A 19,999-nucleotide genomic window follows, 5' to 3' on the forward strand; every position below is an offset into this window, starting at 1 on the left:
TTTACAAACAGGATTTGTGCCCTATTCATGAAAAGAGACATGCATTTTACAAATATAGTACAGCAGTCCGGGAAGCTCGTTATCACCGTGTTCCCATCATGTTGACTTTAACCATTTACCAGCTGTTTGTTTTGCTATCATACTGTTTACAACAGTCCCAGCGCTGATAAGACACATGCAAAGGAACGTTGCTGTACTCTGTCCAGTGAAATTACGGCGTTGTTGATCATCCTCCTGTGTTATGAATCAAAAAATGATACGAGCACAACTCGCTGAGATTTCAGAACACATTTAATGATTTTCATTCAAGAGCAGATTCACATGAATCTTCCTCTGGTCAACACTTCCATGGCATTTCTCTCTTTCAGCCACAAAAAGTCTTTTTGTCTCTCTCATACACACAAATACTTGTACAGACACTGCAGTCTAAACCAGCTGAGGAGATCTTTAGGAGAACGTACACCATCAGCTGTAAAGCACATGCCAACTGGGCAACAGTCACAAAATGACCTAACTAACCAAGAACATAATGTACAGAGCGGTTGCATTTAAGACACACGTTTTTAGAGTCCTTGCGCAAGGACTTGACAATCTCCCTTTGGAACAATCTTCAATTAAAAATCCATTCACATCCACTCGTCCGCATGAGCACCAATGTACTTTATCTTAAAAGAGAAACTGACTGAATAAAAAATAAAACACTGATCTATTCCACTGGTATGTAACTGCAAGTAAAGGAACGCACGTCTCATTAAAAAATACACAGCATTGAAAATTAAAATAAATTCACAATGATCAAGATCACATTTGAAGTGTTAAACTGTTAAAATCTTCTTCTTTTCTATACATATGTTAGGTTAGATATATCAATAATATTCCCTTTTGGAATACTAAAAGCCTAACAGTCAAGAGTAAAGTCGTGAAAGCTGCAACAAACATCCATAGTGGAATGGTTTGTTAATGCTTTCCTGTGCAGATATGGAAATGTAATCAAAAGCACTCGTATGTTTAGGAGGCAGTCACTGTATTCGCGCTCAAAATTGTCATAGTCAATTCTTGGCACCACGAGTATGATGCATTTGTGTAGTATACTCGTATAGTACAACTCAAATGTCAGTTTCTATATATGTATTTTTTTTTTTTTCAAGCAAATTCACAGCAGCAAATCTGCTGCCATCATCAACTGCTCAGAGACAAAACGACGGACTTGCAAAAAACTTGCAAAAGTTACCAAGACGTGTGACATTCTCTTTGGCACATTCTGTCACTGGGAAATTTCTACAGTTTACGTTTTTGTGAAAATGCCTCCAAAAGTAGTACAGGGAAAAAACATTTTTAAGAAAAAAATTGTTATAGACTTAGCACTTTACGATCAGAAAAACAAAAAATATAAATGTATTATATATACACACAAACTCTCTAATTCTTTGCAGATAAAAGTGCATTAACCTTTTACTCTAGTGAAACATTCAAATGTAGTGTAGCCAAATAGTTCAGTTTGTTCAACATTCAGATGAGCCATAATTTGGGTTCTCTTAAAATGCATCTGGGGAAAAAAAAAGTGACTTTTATGAGCATAAAATACTTCAGGCCATCAACTTGTTCCAAGGCAATTTCTCAGAAAGCTTCATTATCATTAAAAAAGTAACAAAGAAGACTTTTAGACAGCTGCGTCGACTGTTTCATTTAGAGTTTACTTTGTGCCAAGCACAGAATTAAATGGAGAGAAAATGGAGCGATCTAGGATCGCATTCATCAAAGCATGAAGCTTGTGCAAACGTGCTACAAAACAATGTGCCATACAAAAAAAGCAACAAAGGCATAAATATGTATGGTTGAATACAACTGGAAGGAAGGCATGACAGAATTTGCATGCTCATTTTGTTGGCCATGTGCTAAAATGATGCATTTAACTAAGTGTGCTTAGCTTATTTAAATATTTAGCAGCAGTTGGTTCCAGACAAATTTGATCATCAATTCTAAGTGGCAAGATTCAACTGACATTATCAACGTCTAGATTGCAGTGGGACTGCAGAAAAGAAAAGGCATGTCCCGTTGGGACACAAACCCATCTGTGTCTGCTTAAAACGAACGTCTGGTGTCTTTTGATAACTGCATGGCAGTGCAAGCTCATAGTCAATTATCACAGCTAAAACAGTTACAAACTGTGAACTTGCAAATGCTAGAAACAGATAAGCTTTGTTTCAAAGGGTCAAGGCCTTTTGTCATAGTGAAACCATTTAAGGTTGAGCTTTATATCTGTGCCTTTTTTGATTGTAATTCTCTGCTTTGTCGACAATTTAAGAATACATTTGGTAAGCTAAAGAGTTTTGTGAGAATTTCAAACAACAAATATTAGTCATTGGGAATAATAGCTTACAGAACGGAACTCACCACATACTCATTCTGCTTTTCGAAACAATCAAAGCTTATCCACAAAACAAATGTAAAGTTGCATTATACTGTGACTTTTTCTTGTTCATAAATAACGGCCGATCCTTACAAGACAAAAGGGAGATGAGAACTGTCATGGCAACACACCTACCTCACGCCTGAATCATAACAGATGCTCGCGATGTAGGTCAGGGTAAGTAGGTCGCTAGCTGAGATTTTTCGAAAAATCTCTCCCTTTGATCAGAGATTGAAATAATCAAAGATGAGCAATACAGAAACAAATCATGGCAATAACTAGTGAAGATGATGGCATCACATACATATGTAGAAAGGACACATGGCCTAATTAGCAGGAGAAGGAACTGGCTCTGCTGTGGCCGGCCGCCCCGCGGAGGCTTGGCTGGGGGCGGGTGTAGGTGTGGAGGCTGATGTTGCCGTAGTTGTGGGCTTTGGGGAGGGAGTGGACGGTCGTGGAGGGAGCTGTGGTCGTAGATGACGTGGAGGTAGCAGCTGAGACTAGGGGCTTGGGATCAGGAGTGTCACTTTGGGCGGGAGTGTCGTTTGCAGGTGAAGCAGTCTTGTTGTAGTTAAGATTGAGGATGTGCTGCTGTAGGTGCCTGATCCAGTCCTCCTGTACCGAGAGAGGGCCGTGAAACTCCACGTCACAGAACCTAAAAGAAATGAATCACAAATTAATGACAATTGGTTCTGAGGGCTTACACATTTACAGCTATTTTAAACATACTATCTAGACGCCAAAATGCACTAAGGACATAAATATGATCTTGGATAAACAATATGATTCATATTTTAAGGCATCATAGACATGCTCCCATAACAAAGACCATACCAAAAGACAGATACATAGTTTTAGGCTGAAAAAAAGTTATTTTAAATATTTTATGGGTTGAAAGAGATGCTGATTATAAATATAATTTAAATATAAAACAATATAGTAGCTTTAATAAAAAATATCAGTGGTCACACTTTAAGGTCATGTTCTCGCTATTAAGTAACCATTAACTATGACTTTGCCTCCAATAGCTCCTCATTTGCTGCTTATTAATAGTTAGTAAGGTGGTTGTTAATTTAGGTATGGTGTAGGATTAAGGAATCTAAAATATAGTCATGCAAAATTAGGCATTAATATATGTGCCTTTCAAGTACTAATAAACAGCCAGTATTCATGTTAGTTTTTAGTGAGAACTGGTCCTTAAAATAAAGTGTTACCATACCAGTTTATTATAGCACCAAAAATGTGTGCAATATTTATTTTTTTTGCTTAATAGCGCAAGTACAGCAACACAATAACATCAACTGAGAGCTGAGTGATGTAAGAATACTGCTTGTTGCCACATGGAGTTGCTACAATTGTAGGTAAGGCAATTATAAATATATTTTCCTAAAACAGAGAAAAGTATCAAAACAAATATGTTAAAAAGTGAACTATTCTAGCCAGTACTTGTGTGTATTATGCATTCTTTATATTTATTGCTGTATCATGTTATTTGCTTAGCAACATACTAGCTAACTAGAAGTACGCTACGTTTACACTAGTGCGTTTTTGTTTTAAAATGCATAACTTTTGCTATGGTTACACCTGTTGTTTACACTACTCCGGCATTTTCAACCCTCCAAAACAGAGACTTTCAAAAATGCAGCAGACCCCATTTTCATTTGAAATATCTGGGGTTGCATTTCAGTGTAAATGGACAAAAACAGAAACTTTTGAAAACAATGGCATGGCTGCCTACATTCAGACTACTATAAACATAGCCTTAGTTGTAAGCTGGGCCTGTAAGAAGTGCTGTTTGTGTAGCACATGGAATTTCTTCCATTCTAGATTGTTCTAAAACAGAATACTTACAAGGTTTGTTTAGCATGCTAGTAGGCAGTCAAGATATCAAGGCAGCTCACTAGATACAATAGATCTAATATCCAAGTACAGACCTAATAAATGCAACTCACCGGCACTTAAGTGAGTAAATTTTACCCACAAGTCTAACCAGTGGAGTGGAGGGGGGCTTTGGCACAAGGGCAGGAACGGTACTGGAGCGAGGCTTTGGGGCGCCACTCTCTCCCTCCCCTCCTTCAGCATGTGATGGGTGTTTAAGTGGCCGTCTCTCAAATCCTTTAGAGAAAGAAATTGGTAAATTAGGTAAATTTCCAGGAAGATTGGGGAAAAGGGATAGGAAGAGATTAAGGTGAAGCTGTGCTCAGACCTCGTGGCAAACGCACGTTGAGTTCACTATGCGCCACCTGCGCATGTGGAAGTGCATTATTGGAATGATGAGTGCCAGGCTGTGGAATAAGGCCATGCTGAGTGGAACTTCCACTCCTGCTTTTTGCGTCAGTTCCCCGTGATGACAACCCCCAGGAACAACTGTTGACATCCCGTCCAATTGCTCTCTTTTGAGGCAAAGTGAGAGATGCCCATTTGGCCACAGCGGGCTTTTGGGAAACAGGAGTTGTAGAGTCAGAGTCACAGGATGGTGAGAGAGCGGAACTGTACCTCTGCAAAAGATTACAGCCATTTTAATTGATATTAAAAAGCAAGCTTTATAAACTTTCACAGCAAGACACCCCGTAATTGCAATGACTGGGCAGGGAAGTAAAGAATCACAAAATTGCTCCAGCTGCTTTCATACTTTCTTTTGGGCATAGCGTGCTCCTTGAACATAACTTTGCTGCATTTCTGCTGCCTTCTGTGGACGGCTGCGTATCCAGGCACTCAGCGTCTCGATAGGCGAACCATTTACACACCACTCAGTCACGCCAAACTGACGTAAATGTGCTCGAGCGTGACTGGCCAGTGCCTTCCGGTTCTCAAAGTAGAATCCACAGAGTTCACAACTGGCATCTGGAAAGGAAAAACAAAAAGATGAAGTCACATTGTTCTTGAGACTATTCGCACAACAAGGAAACCAATAAATATTGTGCCAAACATGCAAACAATGAGTAGTGCACAATAAGACCAGAAACATCTAAAGATAGGACCAGTTTTGATATCATTTTTCACTTATAACCACCAATATGAATCTATTTTAAGTCTTGGAATTCTCAACTGGGGTCTTATATTTATTTGAGAGTTATTCTTCTGATAACATGGAAGCAACACAGGCACTGCACTACAAATTCTTTTCAAACAATGTCAAGGAAAAGAACCAAATAAGGAGTCTAAATATAACCTTACCCATGTGGCCTACCCCAGGCTTCTCCACTGAGGTTTTACCCCTAAAGGAATAGTCCTGTGGGGGAGGCGAGAAGTTTTTAGATTGAATGAGCAATGCTTTCTCTCCTGGCTGTCCCTCCTCCACCAAAACCTTCTTCTTCAGAGGAGGCACTCCAAAAATCTTCCCCACAGGTGAGGTGGAGGACAAGGCAACGCTTCCCAGCCCATGCTTATGAAGACGTGAGCCAGAGTGGAGCAGGTTAAGAGGTGACTTGCGGGACAGGGCAGAGGACTGATAGCCTGGACTGTTTAATGAAATCCCTCCATCCTGTCCTGGTTCCTCCTTTATGGCCAAAGCAACAGATGCAGGGGTAGTGCCTTGTCTTCTCATGACTTCCCAAAGTGTGTCAATGGGAGAGCCGTTCACAGACCACTCTGTGATACCCATATGCCTCAAGTGTGAACGTGCATGGCTTGAGAGGCCTTTGCGGTTTTCGAAGAATTCACCACAGAATTCACAGCGAATATCACGGGAAGGTTCCTTCTCCTGAGTCATAACTGGAGGAGGAAAACAGCAAAAAGACAACAGATTGAGCTGGGAATGATTCAGTCATCCATTAAGATCACTGAAAATGCTAAAAGTTAAAAAAAAAAAAAAAAAAAAAAAAAAAAAAAAAAATATATATATATATATATATATATATATATATATATATATATATATAAATATATATATATATAATATATATATATAATATATAGTTAAAAAAACATATCACAGGTGTTAAAACAGAAAAAAACATACCCAAGTTGACTGGATAAACATTATCTGAAGTGTTTAAACTGGAATGTAGTGGCTCTGGGTTGTAGCTTTCATTTACTCCCATGTCTGATCCTTTCATGGTAACCTCCACAATTTCAGGCTCTGGTTTCGGTTTAACCAGCTCTACGTTTGGGGAAGAACTGGCAGTAGATGTCGAAGGAGACATTTTGCGGGTAGTAGGCTGGTCGTGGCTGGGAGTTTGGGCAAAATGGAAAGGCAGGCGCCCAAGCACATTCCCTGGTGGGGTAGAGGACTGGACTGCGGTCCGAGACAGTCCAGGAATCGGAGAAGAAGAGGGGGATTTGGGGGACTTCAGAGGTATGATGGACGGCAGGCCTCGACGGACTATAATCTCTTTTAGTGTGTCAATAGGTGAGCCATTCACAGACCATTCTGTGATCCCAAGTTGGCGCAGATGGGAGCGAGCATGACTGGAGAGGCCTTTGCGGTTCTCAAAAAGTTCTCCGCAGAATTCACAGCCCACGTCTTTCATCGGCTCTGGTAGAGAACAATTTATCAGACTTAAGTCAGTTTTGGTGTGTAAATTACCTTAAATAATTGAGGAAACAAATAATAGACAGAGACATGCAAAAACACATATAGATTGTTACCTATAGGAAAGGACATCACTTCTCCACTACTGAAACGAAGTACTTGCAACGAAGAGGCTTTCAGCTTCTTTGGGGGTGGGCCCAATAACGGGTGGGTAGAAGTTGAGGTAGCTTTGGAGCCAATTGTTGTCCTCAAAGAAGAGGTTGATGTTTTATATAGGACAGGGCTGGAGGGAAGAGATCTTTTAGGTGAAGTGGAAGTGGAGGGTAAGAGGGACGTCATACTGGTCTTCTGGGACCTCAGGTCTTCTGGACCATCTGATAGAAAAGTATTTGCTCTGTGCTTAAAGTCATCAGTCAAGATGAACCGGTTGAGTAAGTCAATGGGGGAACCCTTGGACTCCGAGTACTCAATCCCAAAGTGGCGCAAATGGGCACGAGCATGACTCGAGAGGCCTTTTCTTGTTTCAAACCACGCACCACACAACTGGCAAATAATGTCTTTAGAGTCCATGTCCATCGCTAGAAAGAAGTATGAGAGGAAGAGAAAAGTTAAAGAGATTTTAAGAAGGACAGACAATAAACACGCAAAAGCAACAAACTGATGACCACAAGACAACAAAAACAAATCACAAACAACTTGTTGAAATTCTTTATTAGTATGTAGTATATGAAATGCTTTCTTACTAAGATTTAGTGGGGCATCCGTATCTTGTGGTGCCCAGAATGGTTTGTTTGGACTAGAGAGGTTTGTAGACTGGTTCTTTCCTAATGTCTTATGCTCCTGGGATCGCAGTGGGGAAGACACAGGTAGTAGGGAAGAGATGGGAGCCTTTCTCAGCACTGGGGAAGGGGACCGAGACTTTACAAATGGAGAGGAAGGCAGGGAGCCAGCTGCAGAGTGAGTAGTTGGGGAAGAGGAAACTTTAATAGCGGAACTCGCAATAGAGAACGGGACAGGGGGCTTGGTGTCCAGCAGTCCTTCTTCCGTTTCAAGATCTTTTGTGGGGCTGGGGCTAGGTATAGGAACAATAGGGGCATGGTGCTGGAGCTTCTTAGGAGATTCCACAGTAGGGGAGGTGCCAGTGAAGTGTGTATCAATGGAGCGTTCCTTAGTGATCTGATAAAGGAGATCAATGGGTGCGCCACTGTTCTCTGACATGCCGATGCCAAGCTGGCGTAGGTGAGAGCGGGCATGGCTAGACAAACCACGACGTGTCTCAAAGGCAGCACCACAAAACTCACATTTCAACAGGTTAGAGCCTGGAAAACAGAGAAATGGTGATTCAGGACCTATCTTATGCATTTTGATAGATGGGACTGCTAACCAAATATTTTCAATGTATTCACTAAGCAGAGTTAAAGAGGTCATATGATGTTGCTAAAAAGAACATTATTTTGTGTATTTGGTGTAATGAAATGTTTATGCGGTTTAAGGTTCAAAAAACACATTATTTTCCACATACTGTACATTATTGTTTCTTCTCTATGCCCCACCTCTCTGAAACACGTTGATTTGCACAAAGCTCATCGGTCTGAAAAGCGAGGTGTGCTCTGATTGGCCAGCTATCCAGTGCGTTGTGATTGACCGAATGCCTCAAGCATGTGACAGAAATATTACGACCATGCCATACTGTGATGCGTGTCCCGGTCAGAACACCAGTGTGACAAGACAAATACATTAAAACCCATTACAAACGAGCCATTTGTTGCATCCAGTGGGGACATAATTATGGATTATGATGAGTTATACTGTATTTTTATGTGTAGCATTGCACCACGTAAACATAAAACCATGTCTGCATTTGTGATCGGAGAAACAACAAACAACAAGCTCTGCTCTACATTGTTCAAAACTCGCGTTTGAATCATCAGTGGCAAGGGGGGTGAAGTGGAGGTAAACATGTTTACTGTTTATTACTGTTTATCATAACTGTTTAGTTAATTTTTGCTATTTATCTAAAAACAAAAATAATCCTTTTAAAGTAGAAGTTCGAAAACTAAAAATTAAAATAATAAAAAGCACAGACTAATTGAGTAAAAAGGCTATTTTGATTACCCCATTACACTTTACAGTTAGTGCCATCATACAAATACACTTACTTGGTTTAAAATTCTACGTCACATTTATTGTGCAACTACAGCAAAATGTATATTTTAGTCAGAGTTATTGTTATCTTATTTCATTGCGCTGAGTCTGTTTGGCTTGCATGCGCGTGGCGGTGCTCATTCTAAATGAAGTCTGTGGAGTTTAGCGGAGAATCGCAAAGCTCATGCACTTCTGACAGCAAAATGGAAATATTTCCATGGTTCTTTTTAAACATTTACAGATGGAGAATATAGCTGTGACATGCAAGTTATGCATTAAGGAAAACAGCACATCTAAAACACATTAAACAGTGCGTCTCGTTCAGCCTCACACGCAGCCTTTCTGTCAGAGCATCTGACGAGGGAAGCTGTTTTGAACTGAAACTATAAACTACAGGCTACTAGGTGAGAAATAAAACACAGAAATTATTTAAACGCAAAACCCAATTTTAATTTTTTTTAAATGCTCTGATGTTTGTTTTGAATACTGCGTGTGGACAGAGGCATCACTAGATTTTTGCGTTCACTACAGGTACCACCGTACTTTGAGCTCAAAATGGTCCACTGTAAAAATGTGTTAAGGTATCTCTCCAAAGACAAAGGATTAGTCTTTGCAACTTTAGGAATCTTATCTATTCATGAACAGCTTGTAACACTCCAAAGACAAAGGAAAACTTGAAATCGCATCATATGACCCCTTTAATAGACCATTGTGGAAATCAAAACTAAATTTTGTCAAATGTCATGTAAAGAGACAAGGTGACTGACCAGACTAATACGGACAAATATATGTAACATAACATCCAATCAGCTCAAATGCTCATGTTCATGCAATTAACACTAGCAAATTCAGATTTTTTTAAAGGATCACTTCATCCATAAATTACCATTTCTGTCCATATTTACTCACTATCAGGTTATTCCAAACCTGTATGAATTTCTATGGGACACAAAAGGTGAATTTTTAAAGAATATTCTCAGATTTGAAACAACATCATAACGTGTGTAAGTGATGATGGAGTTTTCATTTTTGGGTGAGCTACTATTTTGAAAGTAGATTAAAAGACTTAAATTCATATTACCCATAGTGTCTGTCTCTTTGGATTCAGGGCTCTGTTCCTCTATAGAGAACATGGTCTTTTCTTCTGGACTCGCAGCCAATTTATCTGTAACAGGCATTTGGGCCTCCTCTTCTTCCTCTTCCCCATCCTCTGCCTCCTCCCCATCTGTATATGCATAGACAGAGCCAACATTTTTTAATTAGCTAAATGTAGAGTCAAAGCCACCAAGGTCTTAAATGAATGTTTACTTTAAACAAACTGTAACTAGCTTTACCTTCATCTAATGCACAGAATAAATAAAAATATAAATTTAGAATTAATGTATGCTTAATTACCTGGCCAGGTGATTCTGTAAGATCTGTTAAACGACATCTGCTAAATATTTTCCTTATTATGAGGTCAGTAACTTCTAAGGCAATCACAAAATATATAGTTTGATGTCAATATCAGCAAAGGAATTTTAACATAATTTCAACCTTCTAATATCCCTTAAAATTCACATAATTTTTTTTTTCTTTGAGATTATACACTGTACAATTTACAATCATATTTTGGTCCAATCATGACATTACATTCTCCCAATTCTTTTGCCATAAATGTAACAAATTCATCTGTGACTAAACAACTATTTCTACCTAATTTCTTTTTTTCTCTCTCTCAAGCACCATATTGCACAGAGAAAATGTTAGAGGTGGCAATAGCCCACCCCAGCACCCTGCTAAGTCTTGTCCTGCACACAGCTTTCACGGCTCTTTGATTGCAATTACTGGCAGCAATTAAACTTAATGACTGACAGTTTAATTGCAACCAAATATATTATAAAACAACAGGTTTGTCTGACTTAAAGTTGTTTAATTTTGATTTTTTGAGACTAATTTTAGATGACCGATACAGACTGATACTTTATTCACTCCAGAGGTAAATTCAGCAGGTCTACATTCAAGCAGCACACAGTTATTTTCTTTTGAAGCTCCTGCTGGTCTTGCTCTTCTCAGCATATTCAATATAATAAGCTGTGAACGCGTTCCTGCGGTGGGCGTTTCTGTTCTGTCATTTGATCTGTCCTAGACACAATTCTAGCAACATCAGCCCTTTTTCTGCTCAGACTGAAAATGAAAATTCACTGTAATGGCACAGGCTACTCCATGAAATAACCAGACAATAAAGAGAAAAAAAGACATTAAATGCAATAAGTTAAACACGAAAATCCACAGTTTAACAACTTATTCAGGACAGCGTAAAAGAAAACAAGTAGCGCTGACATTTTCTTTTCAAAAATGTTTTTGAGAAAGTGCGCGGAAAAAGATATAAGAACCAAGAAAAAAAAAAGAGCTGGCGCGCTCCATTTCAACATTAATAAAAGCACCTCAAGTAAAATGGCGAAGACTCAGCCTAATTTCGAGAATCATAAAGACATGCATTGAATTAAGATCCGTCATTTTGACAGGAAATCAAAAACTGCCTTTATTAAGCACCTGAGTGCAAAATGTCATATCGTGACTTTTCAGAAAAACTGTTCAGGCAGCAGGGGAATGAGTCGCTTTCGTACGTGGTGCACTCTGTCTCACTGGACCATTCCTGGCATCAGTGGTTTAAAACGCACATCGGGTATAACAGGAGCTTGTCTTAAATGTTAACACGATTGCATGCCATGCAAGCTATAAAAGTGGCGAAGCTCCGATCATATGCATCTCTCATGCACGGCGCGGAAGTGCATGCACTCACCATTCAGCGGCTGCAGCGCATCGGAATTATTACAGCACCTACAGTCAGACAATTTTTCCGCTATTGTTTGTGTCTGCGGGGAGGTGGAAGCAGCCATTTTGCCCCGCACACATGCACTAACGCACCAAGGCGTGACGAACCGAATAAAGGCGGAGACTAGGCAAAATATTAAATGCCAGACATCAATTATATTAATGAAGATTACATTAAGAAATTAGCAAGTGTTCTGCACCATATAAAAATCTTTACAACTGCTTTCACAACTGCCCTTGACAGCATTACAAAAATGCCAACGCATGGACATGCTTTTAAGTTTTCCTTTAGTTTTTTTTTTTTGACTTCTGACTACAATGAAGATGAGGTAAAGGCTATTTATTTAATAGAATTGTAACATGAGTAAGTAACACACACTTAATGTATTGCCTTGTTAAACTTTGAAAAGCCAGTTAAAACATCTAAACATCAAGAAAAAAATAACTAGGAAACAAAAAAGTGATCAAAAGTAAAACCACTATATAGTAAAATTAGCTGAGCCCACTATGATTTTGCATTTTTTGCTAATCCAGTAGGCCTACATTTCCACCACAAATGATATTATGACTGTAACCATTTTAATTTCATATTTTTAAAGCAATCAATTTTCTATATACCCTTTCCTTTGATAACAGCAAGCACTAGCATGGACTCCACAAGTTTGTAATACCTTCTTATTATCCAGCATGACTTTACAAAGTTTTAAAGAGCATCCTGTGCTTCATTAAAATCAAAGAACATCTTACCATTTCTACAAAAAAGCTTGCATTTGAGTAGTGACAAAAATAATACTGACTCTTAAATACTTCTTATATATTATAATATTAAAAAAAAAAAAAAAAAAAAAACAAGACTTTGCAAGTAAGAAGTATAACATGACTTGTGGCTTAATTTTAAAAAGTTTTTAAGAAATCAAGCAGAAGAAAAACCCATCCTCTTACCCTCTAGTTCACTTATATTGTGCTCTTCCTTCCAGCACCGTTTTGGAGAGTCAGAAGAAAGAGTGGTGGGTTCTGCTGTCATGTTCTCCTCATCCTTCATGTCTTTCCTGCACTCTTGCTCCTCATCAGAGTTTTGCTCTTCACTTGACTGGAGAGTATGTGTGGGTGCTGTGGGTAGAACAAGATCTGGATGCTTGGCAAAAAGCTCTCGGAGAATATTAATGGGAGAAACCGTGACTTCCCAGTTGGTGATGCCAAAGTCTCTGAGATGGGCTCGGGCATGACTGGAGAGACCAGCTCTGGTGTCAAAGCCAGCACTGCAGAACTCACATCTCATTACGCTGAAGGTTGACGGGTCAAAGTTGGCAACTAGAGGTAGCAATGGAGAGATGTGCTTTGAAACAAGCCTTTGGTTCTGTGTGGTATGCAACTAAACTTTAATGAGACATTAAGTTAAGAAACATTAACAATATAGGCTACATTTACATTTAAAAGCATCCTCACCTTTTTTCTTCTTCTTCTGGTAGGAGAATTTCTTCTCAATGGCATTGACCTCTTCCGGAGAGATGAAGTGCCTAACATTGTAACTGACACCCACTCTGTTCAGGTGACCCCTAACATGATTAGCTAGTCCGATGCCATTATGGAATCGATCTGGACAATAAGGGCATTTTCTTTCCACACTCTTCAATAACCCCTCTCCATCATCATCTTCGTCATCTTCCTCAGCTAATGCATCAATAAGACGACTAACAACATCCTCTTCATCTTCGTCGTCATCAATATCATCATCCTCTAGTTTTGCAGCAACAAGTGTGTCTTCTCCACTCTTCTCCTCAGATTTGTCTTCTTTGAGTTTGGGTTCCTCCTCCTGTGCTTCAAGCTTTTTGCTGTTCTTCTTTGGTGAGGAGGAGTTGGCTTTGGGATCTGGATCATTCGCCGTTGGCTCCGTCTCTGAGGTGGGGTGAGGTTAATGTGGATTGTTACAGAGTGTTCAACAGTTATAAAAAGAAAAATACATTCAAGACCAGTATTGCACAATTCAATGGTCAAATGCAAACAAAATGTATGTGGGATGCAATGAGAATGGTGACAAGCTGAGTTAATGGAATAGTACAAAAAGTGTTGTGAATGTCCATCAGAATTTCTCCTTTTGTGTTCCATGGGAAAACATGATGGTAAGTAAATGATGACAATTCTCATTTCTGGGCTCATTGTATACAAAAGGAACAGCTTGGCCTGGCTACTCTGCAACCGTTTAAGATCTTAGTGGCTCTGCTCATCACTCACCCATCACCCTGCTGCATAAGAGGGGAATTTGGAGGTCAGAGCTGAGAGATTCTATGAGGATGAGGGGTAACTCGTTTCTTAGCTGGGCTTGCTGCCCCTCAAGCAACCCCAGCCTCTCTGCTGCCCCTCGGAGGCTGGCTGAGAAGCTGCTCTTCAGCTGGAAGGCCAGGGCAGGTACCTCCACAGAGTCTGCAGGGGAAGGGACCAGGTTCAGACCAGGGTGAAACCTGGGATTTCCCCAAGTTTATGGCCAAGCATGATTTTCTAAAATTTCAAGGCTTGCCATTTGCCCTCCATTCAAGTATTGGTCCTTGCTGACTATTGCCACTGACTGGGTTAACTGTTTGGGAAAGGTTCTTCTCCTACAATAAAAATTTAAGAAAGACAGTCTGTACACCACCAGCAGTGGCTAATAGTGAGCATCGGCCGATGGAACAGGAAGTAACACCTCACAATTATAAGTGGCCAATGGAATGGGGAGAGTCACTGCACTCCTTTAACCAGCGGCCAATCAAACAGGGATTTGCACTACACAAATTTTGGTTCAAGGATGGTTCTGGCACATCAAATCCAGGCATCACAATGACACAACAATACATATAGTGCACACAAACATATGCATGCTTCACTACAAGACAAAAGACGGTACAGGTAATGTTTTTATTCAGATTTTGCCTGTATGTAATTGGTATTGTGAAGGCAAATTCTCATTGTTCTATTTTGGTGGTTAATGACAGTATTATTTCAAAAAAAAATACCATAAAGAAAATACATCAACAATTTAGTAGTAAATATATCAGTATTTTATGACATTGTTAAGTATAGTGTATCTGAGCAATTTGTAGGGCATTCAAGTTTTATAAAGTATAGTGTATCTGAGCAATTTTTAGGGCATTCAAGTTTTATACAGTGTGTATATCACTGTTCCCTGAGCACTGAAGTCTTGCCATTGTTACCACCTTGCCAGTTTAGCTACAAGGCTATGCACTGGTCTTGGTATAATAACTTGTTATTGACTTACCTATTTTGGAGTCTTGTTTTGGATCATGTTCTGGTTCTGGTGTTAGAATATCTTCTTTCTGGCACTTATCTTCAGACTGGTTTGAGATTTGGACTTGTTTTTTCATAACGGGATTAAGAGTGGATTTAGGATCTAGTCTTGTACTCGCTCTTGTGCGCCCCAGTTTACCCCTCGTGGCCCGGACTGAGCGTTTATTCCCTATACTCTTGAATGCCACATCCTTACGCTGTGGAGCAGCCCTCGGATTTGGCGGAGATGACGTGAGATGCTGAGGTTGTGGAACATTCTCTTCCACAGGATTATCCACAAGTGCCCTGGGCTCTTCTGTTTGTCTCAACTCCTCCACAGGGTCTGTATTTTCACGCAGAGTTGTATTATCAGGTTGCTCTGTGGCCTCTCCTGGGGTTGCAGAAGTACTTTGACAAGACAACGAACTGAAGTCCACCTGTGAAGCGCCACTTTTGGGCTGTGTTTCTTTAGATTTTTTGGATGCCCGGATGGGGTACCTCTTGTTGAAAGGTGATGTGACAAGAGTTGAAGTAACATCTGCAGAGGACTGAACTGGTCCTTTCTTGCAGGACTTCTGTTGAAAGCGGGGTGAGGTTCGATAGACACCAGCTCTTGTTCGAGTGTTGTGCGTCTTGGCATGCTCAGCAAGTTCTTGAGGCAAATCAGAGCTAAAGTTGCACTTAAGACACACAAACTGGCTAACATCTGTTGACTCTTGGTTGACTGGCTCCGATGCCTTACTGCAACTAGCTTGCTCTGCCACACGCTTATCCCCCTCTTTTAATTTTCCAATCTCTTCAAGGATTTTCTGCCGTGACTCCTCATGGCATCGCTGATGATCTAGCAGGAGTACCTTGTCTACAAACTCCAGACCACACTCTATACATTCAAAAGCTTTTTTATTAAGATGTCCACTCCAAGAGTCTTTTTCTCTACACTGCCATTTCTTCCCAGATCTACCAACCTGGCCATGCTCTTGCATGTGTTCATGTAAATGGATGCGTTTTCTGAAGTAAATGCTACATTCTACACATGTAAAAATCTCTTGGGAGAGGTCTCCATCCAGTTGGTGCTCTACTACTGACCTCTGCCTTCCCCGTACCTTCTCTTCCTTTTCCTCTTTAAATTTGAACATCCCTTCCCCAACCTTTGTGGTTTTCCTACGCTCCTTTGCTCCCAAGGGTTTTCCTCTGGTCTTCCTGCCGGCTACCGTTGTGTGCTGCCAAGTGTCTAAGCCAGAGAAAGGCCTCAATATGGCCCTCTTTTTTCTTCGGCGTTGGATGAAGGTGCAGTGCGCCCAAGGTCCAGGTGGTGGACTTTCTGGCTCAGAGTCTCCTGGGAAGGTGTATACATCTGGCTCTTTGGTGATCTTCTCTTCCCGCCCTCTACTATTAAGCATTTTCTGCTCCTCTTTCTTGTCTTTTTGGCATCCCTCTTCTGGTGTAGTATCTGGTAGATGGCTCACTTTGTCTTGGTCCACTGCAAGTAAACAGCAAAAGTCTTTATTGATATAACTAATTTTTATTTTTATTTTATTTTTTTATATGACAGGATGTTATTGACAATCAAAACATGCGTTGAGGTACTTTAAGCTTTTTTTTATGTTTTGCTGTACGTTTAGGTAGGCTGGAGTCTGTAGTTTTCATCTCCTTGTATGTAACATCTCCTTGATTCTTCACCTCCAGGGAGGTAGGTGGGATCTTCTCAAGAAATAAGTGCTTGGTTTCCACAGGTTCTTGGCACAGATCAATGTCAAATCTGCAAGAATAAGGATAAAAATGGATGAATAGGTTACAGCTTAATATTTTTTTTCCATCAAACCCCCCTCAAAGGTAAAAAAAAAAAAAAAAAAAAATTGATGAATGCACTTTTCTATAAACCCGTTTTTCTCGTATAATCATCTGTATCTCACCTGTCTTCTTGTTGTCCAGAGGTGGGACTTCCTGGGCTGTGAGCAGCCAGACCATGAGGGTTAGAAAAGTGCTGAAGTTCTTCCTCTGACATAAACCATTGGAATCCACACAGAAACACAAACAATATACACATGACTTAACAGAAAGCAGTAGACTCACAGTTATATCTACAGCATGTAGACAAACAAAACCACTAACGCTGTTCACAGAGAGATGAGGTTCACAGTACAAACACAGAATAGTTCAGTCTGAAACTGAAGTCTGAGTCATTGCAGATTCTCATTTCTAGTCGGTCTGGGTTTCTTACACTTTTAGTAAAATAGGTACAAAAGCTGTAAAGAGTGCATATTGCTACCTTAAAGGTACATATTAGTTCATAAAGTGTACATATTAGTACCTAAAAGGAACAAACGTGTACCTTTTTTAAAAAAGTACTGCCCCAGTGACAGCTTTTGTACCTTTTTTCTGAGAGTGTATGATTCAGACATGCATTTTTCACTGACTTGAAAGTAAGAATGAACCAACGAGAAAATTACCGTCCAAGGTTTCTTTCTCCGAGTCTGAGTCCCATGTGAGAGAGGAGGGGAAGGCTGAAGATCGTGGACTTCTCTGTACTTTACCACAATGCTCCAGTGTGGGGAAAAAGCATTTTGGACCATCTAAATCTCCATTTCCATCACCCTTGTCCATGTCATCACAATGCAATAACCCCCCCTGTGAGAGTTCAGAGGGTTGAAACAAGTCCAACATTACATAGTTCTGTTTAGGGAAGAAATAAAATTTTGCACAATTCTCACAAAGGTGTACACAGATTGTTAAAAGACAGGAATCAATAAATAAAATATAACTGAAAAGTATTAAACTGTATCAAAGCAATGTCTCCCACATGTATGTATATATATATATATATATATATATATATATATATATATATATATATATATATATATATATATATAGTATAATACATTAATCAAAAAGGAACGACTGCATACTATCCTTCCTGAATAAGTTATATTGTTTATTTTCTATAAGTCTATTTTCTTTTTTCATTGGAAAAGTGAATACATTAATCAAAAAGGAACGACTGCATACTATCCTTCCTGAATAAAAGTATTCCAAAATAGAATTAGCATGTCTTAAATATATGTTGAAATTAGTATCGACAAACACACACACACATAAAAAAAAAAAAAAAAAAAAAAAAACCTACAAACATGTCGAATATGTGAGACTGACGGATAAAGGGGTTCGAGTGAATAATAATCAATATTTAAACTTGATTAAAAAATATATATATATGTAATGTTATGCACATTATATTTAATTTGCAACAACACTGTGGACTTTTATAAAGATGCATTTGGTCATTAGTTTTTAAATGTGTCATTATGCAAACACATGAGAGCACTCGGCACAACAGTCCTGCGACTGGCAGATCACGATGCTGCCTCGTTTATAATATGGTAGGAAATTAAATGAAACTTAATGTGGAGGATTTAAACTGTGAGAAGGTGATTGACAGGGCAGTTTAAACAGTGACAGGATGCATGTAACTAAGTAACACAATTATGATGAACTAGTATGTCAGAAAGCGTGTCTACTCTTATGCTGCATACTCAAAAGTATGTATTTTTCTTCACAAAAAGTATGCATATTTTTAGGGCACAGCATAAGTAGGTGAGTTGGTAGGTGCCTTGACTATACCAGGAAGGTGCAGTTGAGTAAGGAGGTGGATGTTGACGGCAGTAGCCCTTGGCTGGACATCAGATCTTGGGGGTCTGTGGTCGAGATATCCTCCTCAGGCTCCATGGTCCCCTGGTGCACTAGCCTGGGTGCAATTACTGTCCACTTCTCCTGTCCTACATTATGAAGAGCAATTCCATTTCTGGACAAAAATACAAACAACTAAGATGCAATCTGACCTTATGCAAGCATAGACATGGACCTGAAGCCTCAAAACAAAATCAAATTATTACGGGGTCTTTTAAGAAAACCTATAGAAGAAAACTTGCAAGATGTTTATCAACTCAAGAGGTTAATTTGGCGATTAATTAGCTATAGTGTTCTGTGCTATCCAACCTTTGAAAGAGTGCATTTGAATAACTAAATCTTTGTGCTTAATTCCTGAGGAGTGTCACTCTGCCTGACCTATTTTATTATGCCTCATTTCCTATGCTGATAATATCGAAGGAGGCCGTTTTTACTGGGGGAAAAAAATATACCGGCTCCCGAAATAATGGGGCTCGTCTATGCCGTTTGCATGCGTTTATAACTTGCGATGTCAAGACTGGACTATCAGCAAACGCCGTCCTTCTCCATGAACACAATCTGTCAAACATCTCTCTGGATGTGTGCGGCGAGGATGGAATTGTGCAACACTCACGGAAAGCGGCCTGTCTTTGGAATCTTCTGCGTCCAATGAATCACATCGCGCTCTCCATGTCCTATACGGATTCAAGTGGCACAAAGGCACTGACGCTTATTATAGAGCATGTGTGCGTTGCGCTTTATGCGTCCCGGAGCGTCGCTGCCTTCCCTCAGGAGCACCGGGAAAAGCATATAGGTTTAGCAAACGCTAAAGACCGCCTTTGCACTCTAAACACCGGACTCCATGTTGTTAGTTTCGGAGGGATGGTGACGTTGGTGGGGAGGGGAAAGGAGTTTGTGTATCAGGCGCGCTGTAACTCTTTCACAGCAGGTTGAGAGATGAACGACACCTGATCAGTGCGCTAACAGCGGCGTTGCTTTGTGCGCGGTGCGGTGCGGTGCGGAGCGCGGACTACTTCAGTTTCAAGAGCGTGGATAACAAAATAGCATTAATTTTAAGATTAAAAAGAAAGAAAAATGCATCAGTTCAAACCTGTAAAATAATGTAATAATTTTAAATACACATTAAACATATATAAAACTGTAAAATATAAAATATTTTTATGTAAAAATGTAGTAGGCTATTTATACGTAAAATATGTTTTATA

General features: G+C 39.7%; 1 protein-coding gene across 3 annotated transcripts; it reads right to left on the minus strand.

Annotated features, from left to right (window-relative positions):
• Positions 1-273: 273 nt before the first annotated feature.
• On the minus strand, positions 274-19,760 carry LOC109047439 (protein Wiz-like). Of its 3 annotated transcripts, none has more exons than XM_042719668.1 (18): positions 19,408-19,760; positions 18,729-18,883; positions 17,558-17,735; positions 17,021-17,105; positions 16,724-16,866; positions 15,100-16,587; positions 14,079-14,267; positions 13,293-13,742; positions 12,789-13,157; positions 10,111-10,254; positions 7,628-8,203; positions 7,001-7,462; positions 6,372-6,887; positions 5,588-6,124; positions 5,043-5,254; positions 4,617-4,908; positions 4,363-4,525; positions 274-3,065 (listed from the first exon to the last, which is right to left on the minus strand). In XM_042719668.1, the coding sequence occupies exons 2-18, from the start codon at positions 18,831-18,833 to the stop codon at positions 2,741-2,743; spliced, it is 6,234 nt and encodes a 2,077-aa protein (XP_042575602.1). In that variant the 5' UTR covers positions 18,834-18,883; positions 19,408-19,760; the 3' UTR covers positions 274-2,740. The 3 variants fall into 3 exon arrangements, with proteins under 3 accessions (XP_042575602.1, XP_042575600.1, XP_042575603.1); XM_042719666.1 differs by having other exon boundaries at positions 18,729-18,909; XM_042719669.1 differs by lacking the exon at positions 14,079-14,267 and having other exon boundaries at positions 18,729-18,909; positions 19,408-19,757.
• Between the last annotated feature and the right edge of the window lie 239 nt (positions 19,761-19,999).

Source organism: Cyprinus carpio, chromosome B3 (genome assembly GCF_018340385.1).
Source record: "Cyprinus carpio isolate SPL01 chromosome B3, ASM1834038v1, whole genome shotgun sequence".
Lineage (NCBI taxonomy): Eukaryota > Metazoa > Chordata > Actinopteri > Cypriniformes > Cyprinidae > Cyprinus > Cyprinus carpio.